Below are 12,005 nucleotides of genomic sequence, written 5' to 3'. Positions count from 1 at the left end.
TGAAGTAAAGGGCGGAGTTATTGGAGGGGCTGAATGACTACATGACTGTAGTTCTATCTATAATAACTGTAAAAAGTGTGACAGTCTGACAGTATTTTTGACAATTTTTTATTCATGTTATTGAAAATTTATTGTAATTTGACAACTGATTGTGTGAATTAGAATATATATATATAATGAACAATTTTTTTTTAAAATTTTGACAAAAATATAAACTTGTTTTCAGATGGGCTGACTTCACCAACATTTGCACCTGCTAAGTTGAAATTCCCTAAACATATCCACAACCCTACTGATGATAAATTTCAAGAAATTGCTGAGTCTATGCTTAGGAGAAAAACAGATGGACCAGAACTTCATTATAAAAGCTCAGCACCATATGAGATAGACGAATATCCAATAGAAGAAAATGAAAGCAAGAATTACTTTGAGAGACAGCTGAGTACAAGGTGAATATATATACTTGTACATGTAGCGTGTGTAGTCATATACATGTATATGAAGTGTTGAATGAAGTGTTATTGTTTGAATTTGATTTTATAAACAATTGTTTGAAATGACATTTTAACTTGAACACAATCATGTGCACCCTTTTGAAATAATCTCTTTAAGAATATATTTTTTTAAAGGTCAATGATATAATTCAGTGTACTTGTTGTAGCTCAGTTTATGTCAAGAACTATTAATTGTTCCCTATTACTTACATGTATACATATATATGTACTTGATAACTGATTTAATTTCAATAGCCCTCCAATTTGTAAGAAAATTACTAAGAATACCTTTGATAAAGCAATTATTTTTTAATGCAATCTTAAAGACATGATCATAGAAGGCTACATTTGATAATGCTAGCATTTGAGTTTTAAGTCTATGAACTTTTTAAACTTTATTTCATTGCTTCAAATTATTTTGTTCCTTGCTTAATACCAACCAATCTTAAACTATTTGTATTAGTGTGAATTTTCCCCTCTATAATTAACACTATGATTATATCATCATCATCTGACATCATAGACATAATTTACCATATATAGGCATATATATATCATAATTTGATTTTGTGTTTGTTAATATATGTAATAAGTTGGAGCAGGTGAGAAAAATAATTTATCATTGAATTGACTTTTATTTTACTGTTGGTTTTTCAAATTTTCAAATTGGGTTTTGACCCCACTGATTTCATTTAGAAGTACCATGTTTTTTTCTTACTTGCAGAATTTTTGTTTTGAGGAACATGTAATAAATATGATTTAAGCAAGTAATTAAATACTTCCCAAAGTTTTCAACTTCTTTCCAAAAACATTCAGATTTTCAATGTGCATGATCATGATGATGTGCTTGTTAAAAAATGGTGAGACAATTAGAGTTGATAAGATAAACAAAAATTGTTTTTTTTTAATGGAGACCATTTTTGAGGTTTCATCTCATTTTTTATCACACTCAGATAACTATTTTCAGACCTACAGGATCTTTGGAGCAGATAGCTGAAGAAAAGTGAGTTTAGGGAATGTTCATGTTGTGCATGATAATATTGTTTTTAAAAATATTGTAATGTTACTTTGTTTCAGTTTATATTGTTACATGTAGGTTAAGTTAAGCACATATATATCTATCTATGGTACATGCAAGGGTATGTATATATTTATCTGGGTGCTGACACACAGTGAACATTCTTGAAAATGTATAAGAATTAAAATTTGATGAGCATAACAAAAAATAATGCAAATTATCCTTGTTTCTTGTGACCTTTTATATGATTGAGAAACTGCAGGATTTTTTATTCAATACATAGCGTCTGTATATATGTTGGGAATGTTGACTGTAGTAAAACTGCATTCAGATTTTTTAACAGGCTTTTAATATGGGCTGCTTATAACTTAATTAGTTAGTGAACAAGCAAGAATAACAAACATGTGTAAATTGGGAAGGTCACATTGCATTGTAATTTCAAAGTTATAAAATTTGTCTATCTAATCATGCTATTATTTGTGAATTTCAAATTGATACATGTACTATTTAACCGCCTCAGTGGTCTTGCTACTCTTCAGATAAGCACTGAGGATTTACGTTTAAGAACAAATTCTGATCTGCATAGAGTCAGTCTATGTCATGTATGCGTAAAGGTAGGATGATATGTTTTCCTGTGTCGGATAGGTAACCATGTCAATTTGAACTTTGATTTGGGCTCTGACAGCATATCATTCTAGTACAATATTCATATCCCATTAACATGATTAACATGTTCTCATCTAATGTGCATTTGATATTTGCCACTGAACATATAACATCAATCTATAATCATGATGTATATTCCATACAGCTCAGTGTTAAAGACCATACTTTGACCTATAATGGTTTACTTTTTACAAATTGTGACTTGGATGGAGAATTGTCTCATTGGTACTCATACCACATCTTCTATAATATATCTATTGTGGTCCAAAGTGAGTTAATTTTGACAATGACCTATGAAGACAGTGAATCTTTTGCAGTCACTTTTAGTTTTAGCAAATTAATCAGATGCAAGCTTAACAATTTAAATACTTTATAACACATTTTCTTTATTAATGAGTTAATCTTTATTATGCCATACTGTAAAATTTCTTTTTACTTTACTTTTATTTTTTTCAATATCAAATATTATTGTTTGCACTTGACCCATACAATTCTAAAATCTATGCAACAATAAAATTATTATTTACATTTTATTGAGGAAAATAAGTAGAACAAAGTCAAATACAAAATAAGGTGATCTCACACCTCTGATTGTTTCTCAGATAGGTGTTCCTATAGTATGTATAGATTATTCAACATCTCCTGGAGTGATTACTTAAATCAATTTTGATAATTCATTGGCATATCCAAGTATAGTTTCTTAATTATCATAAATCAATTTTATAAGAATAGCTTTTCAAAGCTGTCTTACTTTGTATTTTATCTTTTCCCACTTATCAAGATATAAAGAAATACATGTATTTAAACCCTGCCTCTGTTTATTTACCTATAAACATGCCTATTAGGGCTATATTTCAAACAGAAATTTCTCATTTACTTGTTGTCTTTAGTTTATTACATGTATATAACTTTGAGAATCAAAAAAAATCAGCAAGGAGAAAGAAGGAAAAAGACAAGAATTTTAAATAACATTTAAAATACATGTCAAAACGATAAAGATTAAAAATTGGAAATAAAAAGGCTATTTTATATTCCACAAGACAACGCTGGTCAAAGCCTTGTGCAAAATATGCTAATGACACATAGATTGCAAGACAAGAATATATATCACTACTAACACGACTAAGTGTACCCTATGTACCTCAGTAGTACTGTTACAGTTTTCTCCTAATTATAATAGAAGAGAATAAGACAGTGGCCAAGTACACTGTAGTTAATCAGGGACATGTACATCATCGTAACATGTAGTAAATACCTGAAGTGGTATGTTAACAAAGGTGTGTAAGTAAATACTATGATTTAAGATGTTAATATGCAAGGTTATAACCGTATTAAAGGCCACAGAAATAAATAAGTGTTGTTATCAAGTTCTCTTAAGCCAAGTGTAGGATACGTCAAGTTAAAATGCTTTAAGAATAAAAAGAATTTTCTTCATCTATATATGTAAGGAACGAGGAAATTGCAATCAATTGGAAATCAATCAATCAAGCAAAATTAGATACTCTAGGAAAGTCTTGGTACCTATAGTGTATTTAATAATAATGCATATCTGAAAATATGCAATGGACTGGTGCTTAGCCATGAATGGACGGTAAAAGAAGTTAGTTCTGTAATTTTCTTTTTATGTATTTTTATGCCCCACCTATGATAGTAGAGGGGCATTATGTTTTCTGGTCTGTGCGTCCTTTATAGTCTGTGTGTCCATTCGTTCTTTCATCCGTCTGTCCCGCTTCAGGTTAAAGTTTTTAGTCAAGGTAGTTTTTGAAGAAGCTGAAGTCCAATCAACTTGAAACTTATTACACATGCTCATTATGATATGATCTTTCTTATTTTAAAGCCAAATTAGACTTTTGACCCCAATTTCACAGTCCACTGAACATAGAAAATGAAAGTGCAAGTTTCAGGTTAAAGTTTTTGGTCAAGGTAGTTTTTAATGAAGTTGAAGTCCAATCAACTTGAAACTTAGTACACATGTTCCCTTTAGTATAATCTTTCTAATTTAAATGCCAAATAAGATTTTTCCTAATTTCACAGTCCATTGAACATGGAAAATGATAGTGCAAGTGGGGCATCTGTGTACTTTGGACACATTCTTGTTTTTATTTAAACAAAATGGACCCTTAAATGTATGTCTTACATTACGAAATTATGGTTAAAATATTCTTATATATAGACAAGAAATTAAACTGAATTTCTAGTTTTCAAGATTATTCCAATAGATTTCATTCCAGTGTTTAAAACAGTAGTTTTTTTGAATTTTGTATAAGATGTGAAAAGATAGCAATTAATCCACCATAAATGTACAGTATAACTAGTCTGATCATGTGATGGTTATCTATTGTAAAAAAAGATCTTGTTTTATTAGAAGAAACCTGACAGGGGAGATAATTCATAAAGCTTAACAAATATTGTTTTGTAGCCATGGGAGATAATTCATTTAAACAAATATTGTTTTGTAGACATGGAAGATAATTCATTTAAACAAATATTGTTTTGTAGACATGGGAGATAATTCATTAAAACAAATATTGTTTTGTTGAAGTCACCAGTCAAGGGAGATAATTCACAAAATTGTTGTTTTGGTAAAGTAACCAGACAAGGGAGATAATCATTTGATTGTTGAGTAAAAATATGTCTAGTGAAATAAATTTACATAATAATTGAAATTTTTAGAGGTTCTTGAATCACGCTCCTTAATTTGTAGCTATGTGGACTTCAGTTCAATTAGTTTCAAGAGTACAGTTTTGATTTATTGACACAATTAACACTGTAATGATCAGAAAGTTTTATTTGGGACCAAGTGTATACACTTTGGGTCCTTTTCTGTTTCTTTTTCCATGTTTTCAGCACTGGAGTACAAAAAGTCTTGATCGCATACAGCAGCTATCTCCACACCTGGTCATGTGAATTGCAAGATCCACTATTTACCATAAGCATTTTTATTTTAACCTTATTTTCTTAATAGGCCAGACTTCAAGCTCAACCTTCCACCTTGTCCACAGAGGTAATTATCTGCATGTTTTCATGTAATCCAGAGAACCCAGCATGTGTATATAGGATAGCTTACACACACACCTATACATGTACTTATTCTTCCATTGCACGAATTTTCTTGATTTGATTTTTTTTTATATAAATACTTAAATTTTTATTTCTTTATATTCCTGTTCTTTAATAAGATATAATAAGCACTTACATGAAAGTCTACTGAAACCCTTCAATCTAGGGACATTGATAAACTTAATAATTTATAAATATAATTTTGAATTTAGCTTTCAGAATTGCTTTCTTGAATTTAATATACATACAACTTTTCATATATTCCTCAAAAGTAAAATTCTCCCACACATAAAATTAAATACATAAAATCTTAGAAAATTGGTACTATGTGAATAATTATGAACTATAAAGGTACAATATGTAGCTATAGGGATCGTACCCAAATCTGTCATAATTATATCTAATTAATAATTTGATTAATCTAGCTTTGTACAAATATATAAATATATGCAAATATGCTCTGTCATATGCAGTCTATGTCAGCTCAACTGCTTTGTGAAAAGTAACATATATATGAGCTTATAATGGTAATCACTTTTTATGTGTTGACCATCTGTCAAGGTGACATATGAGCTTAAGGCAATCAATCACTCAACATATGTTGCCCATCTGTTAAGATGCATACATGTATGATCTTCAGGTAATCACTTTTCAGGGTTTAATTTTATCTGTCAGCAAGTACCATGATAATCATTTCACAGTAAACTTTTGGCGGAGAAACATCAACATTTGTCATTTCACATTACAAGTTTTGTTTTGGTGGAGAAAACTAGAAAAATCTCTTCCTTACAATTTTTATGCCTAGTATTTACATGTCGTACTGATCAAATATATAATGGCCTCAAAGTCTGACTAAACAAGACAAAACTAAAGCAAGCCTGGTGCTTTGGTGGCATCTACTAAACAATATGTATAAACTTTATTTCTCAAAGAATTTACTGATATCTGGTTAAGTGCTATAGCAAATTGAACTAACTCTTGTCTTAAGCTTGGTACCTTTTTGCCTTTTTAACACAATTAATGATACTGTTTTAAATCTCTGCTTTAAAAATTTGGTTTGAAAAGATATCATAGTATTAGATTTCCAAAGAGTGTCTTTCCAGTATACTGACTTAGAGGGAAACATTTTGAATGTAACTTCTGCATCATTAGTGATTGATTATCAATTCTTTCTTACCTTTAGCTATGTGTATCTACCATTTTTCTGTTCTGATTTTTTTTTTCTGATTATATTTTGTATCAATTATTTCAAAGCTTATACTTGGAAAATGAAGTAGTTATTTAATCCTCATTTCTAATTAACTCTCATTGAAGTATGATAGACTCATTTATTAAAGTATATGAAATTTTAGCTGACTTAATATAGAATATAGCCATATATATGTGAACTATGAACAGGTATTCGGGAAGCTTTCATCTGTGTCTAGATAAAAGTGATTAGTAAGAGAATAATAGCTTGGTTATAGCATGTTCATTACTTAATTAACAAAAACCAACATTAGGTCAATAGATATATGACTTTTACATTGATTGACTCTTATATAGGATGGTTATATATCTTGATTAAAACTTCATCATTGTCATTTTCTTTAAAATGATCTTTATGTCCTCTGGTGTAGAAAACAAATCAGCAAAAAAGCAGAAACAAAGGTTTGATCAAATATTTTACTGAATTTATGTATTTTTTTTCCTTTGTTAGTTTTATATTTTATTATAAAAAGATATTTATCATCAATATTTTGAGGTCTATTTATTTTCATATGCACAATTTCATTGGTTTTAGTTGAATTTCATATAGAAAAATATGAAATATATTTTTTTAAATTATAGACAGCATGTGTGTATCTTAGAATAGGCTAATTTTTTTTCATTTTTGTCAATAATATGCAAATGGCCTGCAAGACATGTCAGAAGAAATATGATTAAAGCATTAAAACTCATTTACAAATCGTGAAGTACTTTTTGTTTTATATAGATTCACATATTTATCAGATTATCTATTTGTCTCTAAACTGAATTATTTTTTTCAGTGCAAAAGAACCAAAGACCAGAGAAAGTAATACACCAAAGTTTCCATTTTTTGAGGACACATTTTCTGAGTTTCCAGAAGTTAAGGAGGAATATGACCTTGCCCCTGATTTCCAGAGGATTAACATTAGTGGAGAAGATACTAGTGGGGTAGTATTAGTACTATTACACCTAAGAAAACTTAATTTCAATTGACTAAACGGAATCCAGATCTTACTCAGACCTCAGCATCATATCTTTTTAATGTTTAAGCCTCACAACTAATTCAAGCTTAACGCCATAATTCTATCTCTTCATACAGTAAAAAGCACAGAGATTCTTTTCACTGAAAAAAAAAGAAAATTATTATAAGATATATACATGTGGTTGAAAAAATTGTAGAAAAGTTCAAATTTCTTTTTCGGTCAGACAAACCCTAAAAAAGTTTGGCTCAGACTGCAATTATAAAACTCTGCCTGGTGAACCAAGACCTGTGAGAATCCTTTTGGTAGAGTCCATGAACTGGATACCTTAACTTACAATTGGTTGAAGGAAAGACAATTTCAGTTCTGACATCTTTGAAATATTTTTAGTTTGAATTTAGAGATTTTTTATTTTTTTTGCGATCAAGATTGGATAGAGATTTTTTGCAATAATCTCAATTAACTTAATTTTGGTAACTTTTAGAGCTTTGCTTAGTGGCTATTTTATGAAAATTTTAATTCTCAGGTACACATCAGTGACTTAGAACATGCCTCCAAAGCACTTGTTAAAGCGTTGATACTGAGACAGAAGTATATGATGTTATCTCATCAAAGTTTTCCTATGATAACGGCCAGGTTTCTTCAGAATCTTCTAGACAATGAAGATTTTAAAGGCATGAAGGAAGGGTTTGCTGGAAACTGCCTCAACCCTGAAGGTAATTTATAACAATTTTTTAAAAAGAACATTCATTGTATTGGAGGGGGGGTATTTTTGTAATATGATTTTTACATTTAATTTGTCTTTTCTTCAGAAATATATATTGCATCTTTTCCTCTTCAGCTATGGAAGAAGGTGATATTTTCATAATTTTTGCCAGCTTTTAAATCATGTTTTTCCAATGTGAATATTCAGCAAAACTTGTTTAAAGTGAACCAAAGATCATAGTAGTCTATATACATGATATATAGGAATAGATACAAAATCAAATAAGGCAAAATGTCCATGTGCTATTGATTTCTTGAAAAGCTCCAATGACACTTAGTGTACATGGATTCTTTATTTTGTTTTGGTGTCAAAACTTCACGGATTTTGTGGGTTACAGTTCAATGTTCAATTTTGCATGTATCATGTGTATGCAGAATTTAAAAAAAAATTAAATACAATTTTCTTTGAAAAACATAAAAAATTGGTAAACATGAAAATAAACGAATCCACCGTACACAAAATGTCTCAATCCATACTTGTAGTACTTACAAAAATGGATTCCATAGAAAAATTTTATCTAATATGCTGGTTCAGTTTAGACGAGTGTAAATGCACCCTCATACAGGAATTTTAATGTGTGTAATTTCTTCTGTTTTAAATTTGAAGTGATACTAATTTCACACTGTTGGCACACATTTAAAAAAAAATATAAAATAACACTTTTTGATGTAATCAAATTGTATAGATTTTACAAATAGAGTATAAAAGTTAACCATTACCATGGCAATAGGAAGTATATAAAATTTGCCATTTTTCCAGCTTTTTAATTATTGCTTTATACTCAGAATTACCATACTATTAATATAGCAGATTTTCTTTAAAATGTACACTGGTATTTTATGAAATCTTGCAATCATCATTTGAGCTTCTGGTAAAAAAAGTGGTTAACGGTCTAATTTCACATGTACAAAAAAAAGTAAATCTTCTCTTTCTTGAAAAAGTAGATACATGTAGGAACTTGTTGGCTGAAAGTTAGTGAAGAATCATTAATTTTCTAGGTTAAAATTCTTTTTTTTTTAAAGTGATATTTGGGGGGCTTTAAGTTCCCTTTGTTTCAAGTTTAGTAGATAAGGTCATGCTCTTTATAAGTAAATGATTTGTTCGGATTTTAATTTCATGGATTGTTTATAATTTATATCCACTGAAAAATGAAATCAAATCTCCAACAAACATTTCTACTTTTACTGTACTTGTTTATTGTGTTAAAGATGTCCATGCAGTCCACATGCTCTATTGATGTTTATTTCAGTACATGTATGACCTTGTATATTCCAAAATCTTATGACTTAAGATAATGGGGTCAACTGTTAGACACTTGTCTGAAATACCCCCCCCCCCCCCCAAAAAAAAAGAAAAAAAAAGAAGAAAAAAAAAGTTTAGTAGGAATGATGTAAAAAAATTCTCATTGCTTATAATTGACTGAAAAACTTGATAACTAGGCAATTTTTTATTCTGAATGGTCAACAATCTAATTTCTCCTTCTCTGAAACTATAGTTCCAAATCTTTTTGGAAGGAAATCTTGACCCTTGATAAAAGTACCTCAATTGTACTGATCAAATGGCATACTGTCAGCTACAGCTGCTCATTCCAAAAATTAATAACAAAAAAATATTCACCTCTTTAAAGAGTAGAAAATAAAATTAAGTCTGTATGTATAGACATGATAGGCTAGCAAAATGTCAGCTTTTCCATTGAGTGATGTGATTAATGTTCTAGCTTGCTAATGTAGTTTCAGCTGCTTCATTCTGGCTCTTACTTATCTGCACTTAGAGTGAAGTCTTTCTTTATTTAGCTATATAGTTCTATGATCATGTTCATATTGAATAGAACCATTTATTGAAAGTTATCATATTTGAATTGTTTAGCCTGTAGTATACATTGTTATAAATATTTCACATCCAGTTGTACTTTTAATGTTAAACGGCTTCTCTCGATATTTAATGTAAATCTTATCCATTTATAAAAGAGCTTTTTGAACTATCCCAAAATTTGATTAGGCTAATGCATGTTATGCAGTATGCTGTGACAAGATTAAGAAAATTAAACAGATTAATTGATTTTAGGAATAGCTGCACAGGGAAATCCCTGAAATCTACTTACTGTGAGTTCCTAACTAGTTTACTAGCTCAGTTTTATAGGTTTGGAAGGGATTCTTATGACTTTCTTACAGAGGATAACACAAGTTTTAATTATACATGTACTATCTCCACAAATTGGAGAATGGGAGGTTATATAAGAATTTTGCTGTCAATGCTAAGCCATGTGTGTTTTAAAACTGTTTAATGTCTTGAAGGATATTAATTATACTCTCTTTATATATTATTGTTGCCCACCTTTTCAGGATGTGTCATGAATTAAATTGAAATGTCTGTAAATGCAAGGGTCAAATAACTTTGAAATATGTTGTTTTTTCTATCAAACTTGGTATGTTAGGATAAAATACAATTGAGATATCAGAAATTTTTAGCTTTTCAGTATAATCTGTTTATATGTTTTTATGTTGAATTGAATTTATAAATCCAAAGCTTAAACACATAGTTATTTTCAAGTAGCACTATAATTTTTGTTTCATATCATCATGATCATGATAAAAAATACTGGAGGTAGAGTATGTGCAAACACTATGATTTATTATTCAAACATCAACAATCAAGACAATAACTAAAAAATAAATCAACATAAAGTATCTATTGATATAATACTTTAAATTTTAAAGAAATATCCTGAGTACTATCAAAGAATGATGTATAGATCATTGTATTTGTTTAAACTTCATTTTAACAAGTTCATATAAATATACATTTATAATAAATTGGTGAATTATATACAATATACAATAGATTCTTTGAAGACACAGGAAATCTCAACCAGTTCTATTTCTTACCCTCTAAACAAACTACAAACAACCAAATTAATAAGAATAATATATACCTGAATAAATATGTATTCAATATAGAGTACAGCATCACTTTTATTGAGGTTCTTTATCTCCAGGGCAAAGAAAGCCCCTCAAGAGCGACCAATGATTTAAACATCATGACTTGTAATTTTAGTGAAAGTATATGTCTCTGTTATCTATTCTGCTAATTCTCCTATTATATAGTTGATTGTCCTGTAGATGAGTTCAAAAATTAACAGTTGAATATTTAAAATCCACCTTTTATCATTTTTCATGAGGAATTTATTTTATAAAAGAAAAGAAAACTATTTTACAAAGACTATCATATGTCATCAGTAGCCAAGCAGTTGTAAATTAATAATATTAACAGTGTCATTTTACTAACAAGTAAAATCATAAAATCATAAAGATTTTTTTTTAAATGAATAAAATGTTTTATAATTTGTGTGAGGCTGTGACAAGGATACATTCAGATTCAGTGTAGTACCCATTAATGAGTTTGCTCCCCCCTTTTATTTGTTTTTAGGATGTAGAATGTACATTGTTTTGTAGATGCCGATGGTTACTATTCCAAAGGTATTGTTGTTTGATTATGTGTGAATTTTCCTGCCGTTTTCAAACACTGTATCATAACACAAATAATTATAAAATTTTCTACATGATAAAAAAGTTTTTTGTTGAACAGATTAATGAATTTGTAAGCTAGTAAGTTGTTCACAGGATATCACGCTTTATGTAATATATGCATTAATATTTTTCACTTGTAAACATGGAGTAATTTCTGTATAAAAGCTAAATTTCGGGACATATAACAACAGTTAATAATAATTCCAACTTATATCACCAGTACCTGACTTCATTTTTGAATGCTGTTTAGTTGATGGGTTGATG

At 29.2% G+C, this 12,005-nt stretch overlaps 1 protein-coding gene across 5 annotated transcripts in view; it reads left to right on the top strand.

Annotated features, from left to right (window-relative positions):
• The window catches only part of LOC134721948 (AMP deaminase 2-like), a 44,462-nt gene that overhangs the window by 1,433 nt on the left and 31,024 nt on the right, over positions 1-12,005 (top strand). For 2 of the 5 annotated variants that reach the window (XM_063585274.1, XM_063585275.1), the window contains exons 2-6: positions 227-449; positions 1,462-1,497; positions 5,144-5,182; positions 7,269-7,416; positions 7,975-8,164. In XM_063585274.1, coding sequence (XP_063441344.1) covers positions 227-449; positions 1,462-1,497; positions 5,144-5,182; positions 7,269-7,416; positions 7,975-8,164 — 636 coding nt within the window. The remainder of the gene's footprint in view (positions 1-226; positions 450-1,461; positions 1,498-5,143; positions 5,183-7,268; positions 7,417-7,974; positions 8,165-12,005) is intronic. The other 3 variants (XM_063585276.1, XM_063585277.1, XM_063585278.1) reach the window with 3 other exon arrangements.

This window comes from Mytilus trossulus, chromosome 6, assembly GCF_036588685.1.
Source record: "Mytilus trossulus isolate FHL-02 chromosome 6, PNRI_Mtr1.1.1.hap1, whole genome shotgun sequence".
NCBI lineage: Eukaryota > Metazoa > Mollusca > Bivalvia > Mytilida > Mytilidae > Mytilus > Mytilus trossulus.
This window is presented reverse-complemented; position numbering and strand designations above follow the sequence as displayed.